This window comes from Macaca nemestrina, chromosome 4, assembly GCF_043159975.1.
Source record: "Macaca nemestrina isolate mMacNem1 chromosome 4, mMacNem.hap1, whole genome shotgun sequence".
Lineage (NCBI taxonomy): Eukaryota > Metazoa > Chordata > Mammalia > Primates > Cercopithecidae > Macaca > Macaca nemestrina.
The window spans coordinates 180,489,177-180,504,435 of record NC_092128.1 but is presented as its reverse complement, the minus strand read 5'-3'; the positions used below and the strand labels follow the sequence as shown (position 1 = coordinate 180,504,435).

Genomic DNA, 15,259 nt, shown 5'->3' with positions numbered 1-15,259 from the left:
GTCTCCCTGAGGTTGCATAGAAAAATTCTACTGAAAACCCATCCTTGTACATTTAAATATCATATATTTTATCAAGCAAAGCAAACTACCCAAAAACTCCCCACAACAAACCTCAAAATTCTGAGATAGATACAGGGACTGTGCAGGACGCAAAACCAACTAGTAATGTTAACACCTAGTCCCAGACTCCAAATATAAGAGTCAGCTGGAAAGCAATGCTGTTTAGCCCTCCACGGAGAACACTGCCCACCCCATTTTTCCTGCACCGTTTGTTGTATTTACGAAGAAATAGGAAGTTCCATTTAGGCTGTGGACTCCACTCTGTATAGCCACGTATTGTATTTATTGGACACTTCTTATATACTAGGCATTGTGCTTTCTGTGGACATTACCTCACTGAGGCACGCACAGTATCTCCTAAGTGGACATTATGGATATCTTCATCAAGAGTAGAGTGATCCTTGGGCAAGTAAAGCAGCGTGCCCAGGGTCACGAAGCCAACAAGAGGAGCAGTGGGATCTGAACCTCTTTGGGATTCTAGAGGGAAACTCTAACTACTATACAGAGCTGGTGGCTGGTCCCCTAGGAAACCCTTCATGGGCTTACAAGACCAAATGAGACTGAGACATAAAGGAACCAATTCCATTCCCACTGTTGGGAAATAACGTGTACCATTCTTGTGGGACATCTGAGAGCTATTAATGAATAGGATGTCACACTGACCCATCTCCACAAGGAAGAAGACAAAAAGGAACAAATTGTGTAAGTTTTACATACTTACATCTGGCAATTTCTGCCTTTCTTGAAGGCTTGTTTATAACATTTCGTAATGCACCATAAATTGTAAATTTTAATTCTCCATTACTCTATGTAAACTTTGGTAATCAAACTCCATTTCAAGATGTTCTTGGGGCTGGGAGTGGTAGCTCATGCCTGTAATCCCAGCACTTTGGGAGGCCGAGGTGGGTGGATAGCTTGAAGTCAGGAGTTCAAGACCAGCCTGGCCAACATGGCGAAACCCCCATCTCTACCAAAAATCTAAAAATTAGCTTGGTATGGTGTGCACCTGTAATCCCAGCTACTTGGGAGGCTGAGGCACGAGAATCGCTTAAATCTGGGAAACGGAGGTTGCAGTGAACTGAGATCGCACCCCTGCACACCAACCTGGGAGACAAGAGCAAGACTGTCTCAAAAAAAAAAAAAATTTCTTGGATTCAGACTTCCGTCAGATTAGCCACATGCCTCTTCTTGCCAGAGTCCTGCCTGGCTGCAGGTTCAGAATCGCCCGCAAAGCTTCAGGAAACAGCTCCAGGCCCACCCCAACTCTGAATCTAAAATTCTGCCAGTGTGATGGGCATCTGTGGTTTTATCAAGTTCTACAGATGAGTTTAAAGTGCAGCAAGGTTGGAAAGTCATTTTAAATTGATGATTTTAAACTGATTTAGCAGTCTGAGATCACTACAGTTCATTAGTCCGTCCTTTCTTGGATTTGCGGGCAACGGAAGTGGGAGTGGTGCCTGAAGTGAGCTCCAGCCCACCTCGCAGCATCACCTCTTCAGCGGAACAAGGCTTGTCTGTGATGTCCATTAAAACGCTCTTTCTCATGCTATTTCACTGCATTCCGCTTTAAATCTTTACAGACGTGAGCCACCATGCCCAGCCTATTTATGTTTGAGAGGCCCAGGCCGGAGGATCACTTGAGGCCAGGAGTTTGAGTACCGCCTGAGTAACTCAGCAAAACCCCATATTAAAAACATTAGCCAGGCATGGTGGTTGTACACCGGTAGTCCCAGCTATTTGGGAGGCTGAGATGGGAGGATCACTTGAGCCCAGTTGTTTAAGGCTGCAGTGAACTGCGATCACACCACTAAACTCCAGCTTGTGTGACAAAGCCAGACACCGTCTCTAAAAAAGAAATAACATTTAAAAAACTTAACCGTTTCATGCCACTAGAGGTATTTTCTTTCATTTCAGAGGGAGTGAACAAACCCCACCCCAGCAGTGCCCTTCTCTGCAGTCTTTCTGTGTAACAGTGAGTGGAGGATGATTCCCGAGTCATCATCCCAGGGTCTCTTTTAAGCAAAACACTTTCTGCTGACCACACTCAGGCTCAGGCCCGTCTTCTTGCCTGGGTGTTCGTTAATAATCCCCCACCCAGCACACCTGCTTGGTTGCTTCCTGGCCGCCCTAGTGCAGAACTACCACACATACCCAGCGCCTGCCACTTCATTTTGCCCTTGGCTCTGAATCTCTGCCTGGACTGCAGTTTCAGATAACGGAATTCAGGGGCAAGTACACTGACTAATGAATGAGTATATAATGGAAGTAAAACTTCCTAGGAATAAAGAAAAAAATCCCCAAGGTAGCAATTTCAGAAATTTAATCGGAAAGATTATAAAATAGCTGGTCTTTCCAACAGATGACACGTTAAGCTCTAATACCTACACGGCCTTTCTCTAGCTATGAGAACTCGGCCGACCATGCCCATGACAGCATCGCCTGGCCTCCCTTTGGAACAGAGTTGGGCTCCACTTGTCCACTTGTTTCCTCTGTCCTGCATCATGAACTTTTGCCACCATTTTGCCTGACCCAAACTTAATGCACTTTATTCATCAACATGACTCAGACTCTAGTACTGTGCTCCTACAGGACCCAGCTGGGACTGAACCAGGCTACCTGGTAAGAGCAGAAGGAAGCTGGTTTAAGGCTTGTCTCTGCCTCCTCAATGCTTTGAAGAAGCATTAACAGGTTTTGCTGCGGATGGCAGGAAATTCAACTGAAATGGAAATTTACCCACATTAATTCCACATTTGTTTTGTTTTGTTTTTTTAATAATAGGGACATACCCTAAAGATGAGAAATTATGGGGAAAAGTTTTCAGGTAAAGCAGCCGCATACTGGAAGAGAGACCTGTAGCATTCTAGTTATTGTCTTTCAAATCAGTGTCCAGTTGGAGAAATACCTTGTCTCTTAAGGTTTAAAGTAGGAAATTAGAAGTAAATACTGACAAACACCTGACAGTCTCAGTGTTAAGGTAGTGTTATTTTTTAAAAGTTCTGATGCAAGAACATCCACTGAGAGCAGTCAAAATCTGGGACCTTGGCTATGTATAATGCTGGAGAGAGAGCCAAACACAGCAAGCGATGAGCCACTTACCTCAGTGCACACGTCTTCCACCAAACAAGCATCCAGTGCTTTCAACACAGATATACGTCAAACATTCCTGGCCCAGTGTGAAAGCCCAGCAGGCATCCACAGGCTGGTTCTCAGTGGATTCACTGGGATTAAGGTTAGTCATAAAAAGGGAGGATAACAAATAAGTTGTCTTCTTAGGGTTTCTTCTCTTGTTCTTTGTACCACAAATTACTTGATGATGTATGTTTTCATCCAAGGAAACAGGCCTAGATAAGGAGCCAGGGTTAGAAAATCAGAACTTCTGCTCTACTGTCCCTGACACCAAAGGTTTTCCAACGTCTGGTCAACAGACATCCCTAGCAGATTTTTAAGAAATCTGAATAAAGTCTGGGTATACCGAAGTCACACACAGCTTTTGTCCCCATTACATTTTCAAACTTCCTTCATATATGGCACTAAGACCAAGTCACTATTTGGAATGAACCAGCCGGTTGATTACATACAGTCTACCACTATAAAAAGGAACATAAAAATGAGTCTTGAACTTGTGTCTATGGAGATACCACCTGGAATGCGCCGGACCACGTCTGAACTTGTATTCTGAGGGCTATCAAAATAAAGGCAGGCCCAAAGGAAACTGAGAAACTGGCCTAGAACTGAGTGCCTGCTATCTCGTCTCCACGTGTATTTTGATTATGTATCTCCCTGTTGGAAGAACAGAACAGTTAAGTTCACCACCACAAAAGCTGGGAAGCAGTACAGGGGCAAGCTCAATGGTCACTTGTGGGCCTAACACAATTACTGAATCTTTCATGATTTTCTACATGTAGTTTTAAATAAAAATAAGTCGTGTTTTTTTTTTCAGCCCAATATCATAAAATGTGCCCTTTACCGAGGTAAAATTCTCACACCCTAAGAAATAAAACTAATGTAAGTTTTCCTTTCTTACATGTGGTTAACTTCAACTTTACGCAACCAACCTTAATTTTACAGACTCACACTTAACTTTTAAGTAAGTATCTTACCTTTTGAAAGCTACCTTAATATATACTGAAACAGGTTAATTTGTAAGAAGAGAAGACTTTAGGTTACCAACTGAATCACAGTGGCAAGAATTCTAGAATTCTGATATGTCCCCATATGAAGATTTGGGGAAGGAAGAATGAGTATTCGTATTCCCTCTTTCATCCAAGCACGTCAAAGCGTATCAGAGAAAACCACCAGAACTTCACCATCCATTCTAAATGCTACCAACTAAAACACTAGCATTTTGAACCACAAAAATATTATGTAAGCATTCAAATAAAAAAATCAATGTGAAAAATCAAAATGATGTTAAACCTCCAATTTTTACTTTCAGAGATTGCTGATGCCTATGTCGATGTATCTCAAATAGTTTCCTTTTTACACATTTAACTCAACTTTGATAGTATACCTACCAGACCTGGACCAGGTTAATTGCATAGGAAGATTTTTACTATGTTTACATTTTTCTTAAATTAATTTTAAAAAAGCATAGTAAAGAGTCTGAGGACAAATTATTCAACTGTTTATCATACATAAGACCGCATGACTATAATACAAAGGGGGGTTCTTTTTTCATTTAACGTTACAATATACACAGCAAGTCCGGACTAGATCTTACAATCTGAACACAGGTATTTAACCTTTTCCATGCTGTTTATGTTTACAATGCACAGAAGTCCTGTAACCAAACTGTGTAGTAAAGCACACAAAACTGGACTGTAACATAACACAGTATGCAGAAGCATTGGATTTTATGATTTTCTTTATGTAAATATCGGTTTAAAAACTGCTTTAGTTTTTTGGTGCTTGCTAAGATGTGGCAACCAGCACAGAAAAAAAATGACCTGACCCATATGATATCTTAACCTTATATTCCTAAACAGCAGTAACTACTGAATTCCTTTTGATATTGCTATACTCAAGATGATATCCTTTTATTCACTGTAAACCTTTAAGAACTACCAAGTTCAAAAAAAATCATCCACAGGCTTGACAGTTAATTACAAAATAAATATGGATTTCCTGATAAACAACAAAAAATTTCTGTAGTTTATAAAAATGAATATTTCCAAGTTTCCATTCACATTTACATAGTGTTTAGCCTTTCTTTTGTCACTGTTTACATATAAAAACCTGCTTTTGTTCAGAAAAAAAATTGACCTAGTCAGCCACATGGAATTGCCCAATAGAATGAAAGGCGGTGTTCTGCTGAGTCGTCTTAAACAGGTTAGCGGCAGAGGTAGATTACTGCTTCTTTTCTAGGCTTCTTTTGATCCTGGACAGGTAAATTACTTCATTCTCCCAATTCAACCGCTCAAAAGTGTCACACCCCAAAATTGGTCAATTTAAAATGGGAACACAAATTTAGCAACTGCCAGACTGTGTTACATTAAGGCAGCGTAATCCCAACACGAGGCACCTGTTAATAATACCAGCCTGTCTGCTCAGGTCACGCATGAGAGTTCTGCTTTACTTGCGCTCATACTCTGGACCTGTTGGTGCAATCAAGGTCTTGCTTTCAAGTTTACAAGTAGGTTAATCAGGAATACAAGAATCAACTGCTGGTTCCATAGCTTCTGGATCCAGTGTCCCTTTACCTTCAGAAGCCTGAACACACTTAGAATGTAACAGATGTTGTAATCTTGAATTAGATGTCAATCTATTATGTTCAGTACACAGATTGCTGTAAATGTATTGGCTATGGATTCAACAACAGTTCCAGTTTTGTTTAAGCAATAGTACAGCCATAATTTTCAACTGACATTTAAAAATGGTCTAGTTACACCTTGTGTCAAAGTGCAGAACTGCTACATTATTGGTTACAGACATCTATGTGCTATAAAAACAGCTTTGGTACAATAAATTATCAAAAAAGAAAATAAATTTTTGTAAAATTCACAGCATAATTGTGAGGCAAAAAAGCAGTCACATAAAATTCTGCATTTTTTAAAAATGTTCAGGATGAACAGAAGACATCTTTGTGCAGAAGAAATGGTGGAGATACCACGTGCCGAGAAAAAGCAAAAGAAAAAGTAAAAAGCAGGAAGGGACACAGCTGTAGCTATTTCCATCAAAGCAAACCACTACTTCTGTGACCTTCAACCAATAAGGAAGTCAACTTTATGACACACGCAAAGTGACCTTGCAATACCTTACAATTAGTGGGTCACAAAAGTCTATTTTAAAAGAAAGGCCTCTTGAATTACCCATTCTCTGTGTTTTCAGCATTAAGGACTGTCTGCAAAAGCATGTCCAAAAGTGATTGCATCTGAAATGGTAGGCTCTTCTAATTTCGAGTCCAAATCCATAAGGCCAAAGGTTATCCCAAAGACCACCACTCAGACCTCCCCAGGACTGGCCACGACTGACCCGTTGATTGCTTCTCAGTGCACCTTGGTTAGGAGACCAGTCACGTTCCATCCTATCTTCCTGTGGCCTCTACAACAGGAGAGCCACAGGATCCCATGTAATTGCTGCTTTGATCCTCAGTAGGTTCAGATAGGAGAGTTCTGATCCCCGCCACTCAGCATGCTTACTGTGCCTGACAAACTTCAACACAACCGTCCCTTTCATACAGCTGAAGATGGTGTTTGTGGAAGCTGGAGGTCCCTCTTCCTTACAGTACTGCATTTCCGTGCCCAAGTGTGTTTAGAGGACTTAAAAACCCAAATTTCCCACCCTCCCACCCAAAACAAAACAGAACAAAAAAATAGTGGGGGGGACAAAAAGAAAAAAAAACACCCTCATGGGCCCTTTATGCAAATTATGTGCAGTGCCTTTTATTTTAAAATTAGTTGGCAGATGACCAAGACCAACATCTGAATATTTTTGCTGAATAGAAAGACAAAAAAAACCCACTATGACTGGGATGTGGCAAGTTAAAATGGGGGAGCAAAAAGAGGATACCTCTGAGCTATCCATGAAGATGGGTTTGGACATGGCTCTTTTAAACACTTCAATGTCCCTTTGCAATCTTTTCAAGTTAAAAAAAAAAAAAAGTCAGCTTTGCCCTCTTGTAGCGGTTCAGTGTGTTAATCTCCTTCTGATTCAAGCAGCTTTGCACTTTGTTTTTGGAAAAAAAACACCACTTCTATAAAAACACACAAGAAACAAACTCAAGTTTCAATGTAGTCACGAGCTAGCTACAGGACTCTGTTGCACACAAACTCCTGTCATGGGGGACTCTTCTCTATCAGCCCCTTGCCTCATTGTCAGATGTCCTTCAGTCATGTAATGTGCAGGACCTGTATTAGCAGAAAATTGGTAAGTTGGATGTCCAGCTATGCCAGTCTCTTGGCGGGGATTGGAGTAGACGGTCAAATTAACGTCCATAGCTCCATTCTGTCCAAAGTCCAAGGTATTAGCAGCCACTGGGCGATTCTGGTAGGCCTGATTGCCTTGATTACCAGTAGAGGAGGAAGATGTCGAGGAAGAAGTCGTTGAGGAAGACAGGGATGTCATGGAGTGGTGACTGTGGCCAACCTCCATAGAATCTTGGGTAGAGGAGCTATTCGTTGGAGAATTGTAGACCCTTGGCCTGGTCCGGTTACCCAAGGCTTGTTGTCCATGGTGGTGGTGATGGTGGTGGTGGTGGTGATGGTGATGGGAACTGTTACCATGGTGATGATGCAATGCATTCTGTTGAGGGGCTACATGAAAGGTTGTTTCTTGAACAGGATGAGTTTCAACAGTGACCTGTGTAGGAGCTTCAGTGCCTGACCAACCAAGAGGAGCAGGAAATTGCTGACGCACCTGAAAGAACAGATTTTTTAAAGGATTTTTCAGAGGACTGTTTCCAAGCTTTAATCTTCCATCAAAAGCGATGACACAAACTAGCATTACATTAATCACGGGTTAAGTGTTTTTGAAACTTTTAATGTGTTAGACAGTTTTATAACACAACATCCCAAATACATTCAAGGGCAAAAAAATTTCATCATGAAAGCTGCAATTTGTAGAAAGTTATATCCTTAAATAGGTTCATCTATTTCACTAGCCACTGTCTTACCTTGGGAGCACTGTTTATGCTAGGGGTCTGCAAATATTCCCCGAAAAAGGCCAGATAGTATTCTAGGCAGGTCCAAAAGGAAGTCTTTACTTATCCCTCATGTCCTTCCTCTCTCCATCTTTCTTCTTTCAATAAAGGACTACTATCTACACCCAGCTGCTTAACAATGCCTCTGTCCAACCCATGAGCAAGAACTTACGCGGCCACCTATGAAACAGATGCCAAATTTGGCCTCTTCTCTTCATCCCCACCATCTCCTCTTGCCTAGGCTAACACAACAGCCCCCTAAATGAACTCCTTGCTTCCATCCTTGCCCTTCTCCAAAGGGTAGCAGGAACAATCTTTTCATAACACAAATCCAATCACTTATTTAAAATCCTTTAATGACTTCTCACTGCACTTAGAAAAACAAAACAATCCCAAACGGATACAACGGTCTGCATCACCTGGCCAATGCCCACTTCTCCAACCTCTTTTTCCACCCATCCTATCCCTGGCTACCTGGGTTCCAACCAAAGAAGGCTTGCCTTCCATTCCTCCCCTGGGTCACTATCTCTCAAATGCCTCAGTGTACTAATAACACGCTGCTCCCCTCTGCCTAGAAATGTTCTTATTTCTCGGATGTTCTTATTGCTTGGATGTCTCCTTTTCATCACTTCAGTTCCAGAGCCTTTGCTGACCACTCTGACTGATACTGCCTCAACCACTGTGGTAGAAGCTACAGGTTGTACACAGTATTCTTCTCGTTCCTGAGCACATGGCTACACAACACTTCCCAACCTCCCTTGTACTCACTGATGGCCATATGTCTAAGCTGTCAACGGAATGTGAATGAAACTTTGTATGTCACTGCTAGCCTGGCACACAAAACAGTACCTTCCAAGTCCTTCTGCCTTCTGGACACAGTAGACAATCAGGCCCTAGGGCATGGTGGAACCACAAGATGGTAGGAAACAGGACCTGGAAGACAGCCTAGCCACTAATCTGAACACCTATTCTGGACTGTTAGACAAAAATGAAGGAAACTTGGTACTCCTTAAGCTACCATATTTTGGGGGTCTATCTGTCATATCAGAGTTTGGCCTACTCTAATACATCCTATCCAACAAATAGTCATTCTCTACCAAATCATCCTTATTTTCTTTTTAAGAGCTAACGCTACTTGCCACTTTTATTCATGTTCATTTTATTTACTTGTGTCACTGTAAGCTCTAGGAAGGCAAAAGGCTCAGTCTCTATCACCAGTGGCTGGCACAAATTGTTTATTCAACGAAGGTGGTCTGAGAACCAAACTTTTAAGAGATACTACTGAAAACAATCAGTAGAAAAGTTGGCAGTGAGTTCTCAGAAAAGAAAATACTAATTGTTTATATATGAAGTTAATCAAGTTACTGGATTAGAAAATCACATGGGGGGCAATCTGGCAATAGTTATCAAAATTATAAATCACGTTACCCTTTGAAACAGTCATTCTGCTTGCAGGAATTTGTATCACAGATAAAATGTGTATGTGTGAATGAGACACATACAGTGGTGCCTCCTTATCCGCAAGAGATACAGTCCACGATCCCCACTGGATGCCTGAAACTGCAGAGGACCAAACCCTCTATATACTATGTTTTTTGATCTGATAATCTGGATGGCTACAAAGTAACTTATCTACTGTGTGGACACGCTGGACAAAGGGATGAGTCACACCTAGGGTGGGACAGCATGAGTTTCATCGTGCTACTCGTAACAGAATTTAAAACTTATGAATTATTTCTGAAATTTTCCACTTAATATTTCTGGATCATGATTGACTGAATAACTGAAACCGTGGATAAGAAGGGACACTACTGTACAGGATTATTTATTAAAGTACCATTTGTAAATAGTAAAAAAGGTTGGAAATGAACTAAACACCCATTAATAAATAGGGGACTGGTGGCCAAAGCGGCACACGCCTATAATCCCAGCACTTTGGAAGGCTGAGGTGGGAGGATCAGTTCAGCCCAGGAGTTCAAGACCAGCCTGGGAAACATAGTGAGACCTCACTGCAGGGTGTGCTGGGACACAACTGTAGGCCCATTTACTCAGGAGGCTGGGGTGGGAGGATCACTGGAGCCCAGGTGCTCAAGGCTGCAGTGAGCCGTGATTGCGCCACTGCACTCCAGCCTGGGTGACAGAGCAAGACCCTAGCTCTAAAAATAAATAAATACATGAATAAACAAACAATAGGGGAATGGTGAAAAGACTTATGGAATATCTAACAGGATACTGTGCAAATAAATAAAAGAATGAAAAAGCTCTCTATGTATTGATACAGAGAGTGCTCCAAAATATATATCAAGACTAGAAAAACCAAGTTGTTTTGAAACAGTTTGCCTGGTATGGTACTATTTGTGTACAAAGGGTGGATGAAGAGTATGTATTTGTATTTGCTTGAATATGTATAAAATATCTCCAAAAGTATACAAAAAACTAATAAACTAGTAACACTGGTTTAGAAATTGAGGAGCTAGAAGGCATGGAAGGAAGGAAAACCTTTCACCGAATTCCCTTTCATATTTACTTATTTTTAAAACCATGTGACTATAGCAACCACTCAAAAATTAAGTAATAAAAAAGGATTTGAAGCAAAATCTTGACCTCTGTGAAATCCAGGTGGGAGGAACGCGGTGTCTTGTGCTACTCTTGTATGTGTTTGCAGTATGGAATAGATCTGGAAGAAAGAAAGGGAAGAAGACGAGACAGGCGGATAGTCTAAAGATTTAGAGAGAGCCCATGGGAGTAGTGATACTTAAGACCTGAAGCATAAATAGTAGTTACCAAAGCAAAAGGAGGAGGAAAGGAGTATTCCAGGCTGAGAGCACAGGAAATGTGAGAAAAGAGAGAGAGAATGTGGCATATTACACAAAGTGAAAAATAAATCAGTGTGACTAGGGTGAGTGAAGAGGAGAAAGAATGGCCTCGGTGGGGACCAGAACCCACAAAGCACCAGTGCCTTGGTAAGAAGTCTACATTTCATTTCAGGTAGAAGGGCAAGTCAAAACTGGTTTAAAGTAGGGAAAATAGGCCGGGTGTGGTGGCTCACGCCTGTAATCCCTGCACTTTGGGAGGCCGAGATGGGCAGATCACCTGAGGTCGGGAGTTCACGACCAGTCTGGCCAACATGGCAAAACCCCGTCTCTACTAAAAATAGAAAAATTAGCCGGCATGGTGACATGTGTCTGTCATCCCAGCTACTCAGGAGGCTGAGGTAGGAGACTTGCTTGAACCAAGGAGGCGGAGGTTGCAATAAGCAGAGATCATGCCGTTGCACTCCAGCCTGGGAGATAGAGTGAGACTCCACCTCAGGAGAAAAAAAAAAAAAAAAAGTAGGGAAAATAGCAAGAACAGACCGCTTTAGAGAAAGCTCACTTGGCTGCAGGGAAGAGAATGGTGCTGACTGACAGGTGAATGGAATTAGACACTCCACAACCGTTTTAGACACTCCAAAACTCTTTCTAGTAAGACAGGTCATAACAACCAGGCAAAGTGAAAGGTGGAGAATAAAAACGTATTAAGATGTGGTGAATCCAGATAATTTACTGTCTGACTCAGTGTGGGGAAAGACGGAGAGAGAAGTGCCCCCAGATTTATGACTTGAGCAAATGGGTAAATTTAGGGCCATTTTTATAAAGAATGGCAAAAGTAGAAGAGTTGGGAAGGAAGTGAAATGATGACACCAGTTTATGTGCTGTGTGTGCACATATTGTTGAGACTTTCAAGGTAACATTCACAGTAAACAATTAGAAAGGCCCTAGGGGTTCAGAAGTGAAGTCTAAGTCAGAAGTCAAGACTTAAGAGCAACTGGCATGAAGATGGTGACTGCAGGCCCCGGCACGTGTGGGTGAAATCATCGAGGAAACATTAAGGGGAGTAGGGCAGGGACACGTGTCACGCCTCGAGGAACACTCAGGTTTCAGGGATGGGTAGAAGAAAAAAAAACAAACAAAGAGACAGTGAAGGAAAGGGCAGAGAAATGGGGGGACAGAGAATCATCCTCCCAAAGAAACCAGCAGTGAGTGTTTCAAAGAGTGGGTAAAAGTCAACACTTCCAAATGAAGTTGTAGAATGCAGAAAGATAGCATTAGGGTGTCCACTGGACCCATCAGTGAAGGTCACCGCTGACACCGGCAGGAGAGCTGGAGGGCAGGACCTAAGTGGAACAGGCAAGGAGGTCTTCAGAGTAAAGAGACAAAGACTACAGGCAGCAGTAGTACAGGGAAAGAAAGGGGGACACGCAAAGGTGCTGCTTAAGATGGGAGAGGCCCGAGGATGAGGAAATGCTGATCAACAGAAAAAGCCACAAGAAGAGAGAATGAAGACACCAGTGCCGAGGGAGACCAAAGGGCAAAGTCCCCATGATGGCAGGAGGGAGGGGATCGGGGCAATGAGTAGGCTTGGCCTTAGGCAAAAAGAAAATACATTGCTTCTAACAAAAAAGGGGTAGAGAAGTGGACAGTGCACACATAGGCAGGATCATGTATTCAATGCTACAAAGCGGAAAGAGTTCCTGTCTGAAGACTCTTTTCCTTACAATGCAAAGACTGGGTGAGAACAGAGAAGGGGAGGGCAAAGGTTTCTAAGAGTAGAAAGTTTGAAACTATTATTAAAGAGAACAGCAGAGGATGGGACAACTCGGGAAACACGTAAGACTGCCCAGCAGTGGTTGGTGAGTATTAACAGTGCTGACAAACAGCTGCATGTGGGATTTTCTCCAGCACCATTCAGCTGCCCTAGTCACAAGAATGGAGAGCGCTCTTCATCAACAGCAGTTTACTCATCCATCAAATACTACACTGGCCTCTCACCTTCAAACACCACCACGCAAAATTCTGTATGAACCAACTTACAACTTTATCAGATGATTTAAATATTTTCACCATCACCATCTGCTTCACTCCAATTTTGAAAAAGTACTTAATTAGATCCTCTTCTTCAACAGGTTTAAAAACAGAAAACAAATAAAACAACAACAACAAAAAGGTTAAAATCAAACCAGAAACTGATTCATAATCCAGGACTACAAGAGCTAACAAATCATGGGAGGAAGCAGAGTCGAGTCATTAAGATCATGACCCAGGGAAATTTACTCAGCCCATGAAGTCTCAGTTTCCACTGTAAAATGGGAATCAAAAAAGCATGAGGCTCAAAATGCTGCTTTGGTAAATGAGATAAACACAGGGAAAAAACCGTTCAAAACAACTGCTATGCCCCCAGTAAGTGTTAGCCACTTCTAGACAAGGAGGAGGACAACTGCAAGAATGTGCTTCTCTATGATAAATACTGTATTTTCTTAGACAGCAGAACATCATGAACTTCTAGGGTAAATGATACGGTCATTCTAAAGGCACCTGGCATCCAGTGCTGCTCTACCTGAGCATGGCAGGTGACACAAGCAAATGAACCATGTGCGAGCTCACCTGGGGACTGTGTGTCTCGCAGTCCATGGCCTGCACGGCAGCTGTGAAGTGCCCGCCACTGTGCCGATGCTGGTGCGTCGGATCCGACCGGGCTCTCCCACTGTTGCTTGTCCCCGATGAGCCACCTGAAATATCACAACACAAAACAATACAACTGTGAGTTTAAAATTCAATTTGTTCAAATTTATACTCTGAAACTATACCATTAAAATTGGAAGTATTCACACACACACCACAAAATCTCTAATATTAACTTGAAAGTATATCACAAAGTCTTCATACTCTCTGACTAAAACCAGGTTCTCTCTCGTCCACCACTGAACTAAAACACAATGAAGTCTGGTTTCCCCTTGCGGGAAAACTCAAGCAATGTGGACAAAAATTCCATTTAAGAAGTAGTTTAAACTGCTGGTTAGTAAATAGATTTCCAACTGCCAAACAGAATTTATTACATGCGTAACTAAATATTGGAGCTTTGGGGAGATGAATTTATTGCTAACTATAAAGAACAGATTTAAGTAAAGTAAATGCTCCCCATTAAATTAACAAATTTAATCAACACTTTAATCCCACTTCATAAAGAAAACACAAAACATTCCCAAGCCTAACCTAACCGCAGCAACAGACCTGAGCTTGATGATGTACTGGAGGTGGTGCCCGAAGACTGAGACTGCTCCATGGCGGGGCTTGTAGACACACTATTACTTGTATTTGTACCTTCATCAGCTGTTTTCTTGAAGAAACTGTGCTGCAGAGCATAATAAGGTTGAATTCGAGTTTTGGGGTCATAATCAAGCATCCTTAAAATGAGGTCTTTGAACTTCAAGTAGTCAGCGACCGTATGACCTGACTCCCCAGCACGTCGCCCACCAGGTCCTCCTGTTTCCACTCCAAGAATGTTATGAAGTTTACGGGTTCCTGGTGGTTTGTACTCCTGTAAGAGAGAAGATGAAAGGCTTTCTCTAAATTTGGTGGAATACGTAAACACTCACATAATTTAACTTCAAATATGTTTAAATATATGTTGAGGCCTTTATTAAAAAGGACACTTCATAATTAAATCCTCTGCCTTTTCACACATTAGTATCCCAAATGCATGGCAGTTACAGTTCAACATAATTCTGAGACCAAAAATGGCTATAAATGGCCCAGGGGTCAGTAAACTGTGGCCTGATCCAGAGCCTGGTTTTCTACAGCACCAGCTACAAACGTTTTTTCTGTTTTCAAAGGTTGTAAAAACAAGCAACCAAAACCAAGAAACATGCAACAGAGGCCCACAAGGCTGAAAGCATTTTCTCTCTTGTCTTTTACAGAGAGCACGCGTGCCCCTGCCCACCCTGGCTGGTAGCCTCTTTCCTGCCAAACTGTGCACCCTCGGCACCTGCTACACTTCCTTCACCAACAGCAGCCCAAGAAAGCTATGGCAATCACACCAAGGATGTTCTACATAAAAAGGCACTGGCCTAACCCTACCTGCTCAGAGTAGAAAAAGAGAAAATTATGTATGCTTCCCTTTAGAAAATCTATGTAATAATAAATTAACGTGTGTTCAGATTCCCTGAAAACCCATTTTTTGATAGATAACAGTATAACCCTTAAAACCTCTATAAATATGGAATTTATTAAGAACAGCATAACC

The 15,259-nt window shown here is 41.9% G+C and overlaps 1 protein-coding gene across 6 annotated transcripts in view; it reads right to left on the bottom strand.

The window, feature by feature from the left end:
* Positions 1 to 4,667: 4,667 nt before the first annotated feature.
* Positions 4,668 to 15,259, bottom strand: part of LOC105472647 (dual specificity tyrosine phosphorylation regulated kinase 1A) — a 150,227-nt gene continuing 139,635 nt past the window's right edge. For all 6 annotated transcript variants that reach the window (XM_011726075.2, XM_011726077.3, XM_011726074.3 and 3 more), the window contains 3 exons: positions 14,248 to 14,554; positions 13,621 to 13,745; positions 4,668 to 7,914 (listed from right to left, as the gene is read on the bottom strand). In XM_011726075.2, coding sequence (XP_011724377.1) covers positions 7,294 to 7,914; positions 13,621 to 13,745; positions 14,248 to 14,554 — 1,053 coding nt within the window. In that variant the 3' untranslated portion in view covers positions 4,668 to 7,293. The remainder of the gene's footprint in view (positions 7,915 to 13,620; positions 13,746 to 14,247; positions 14,555 to 15,259) is intronic.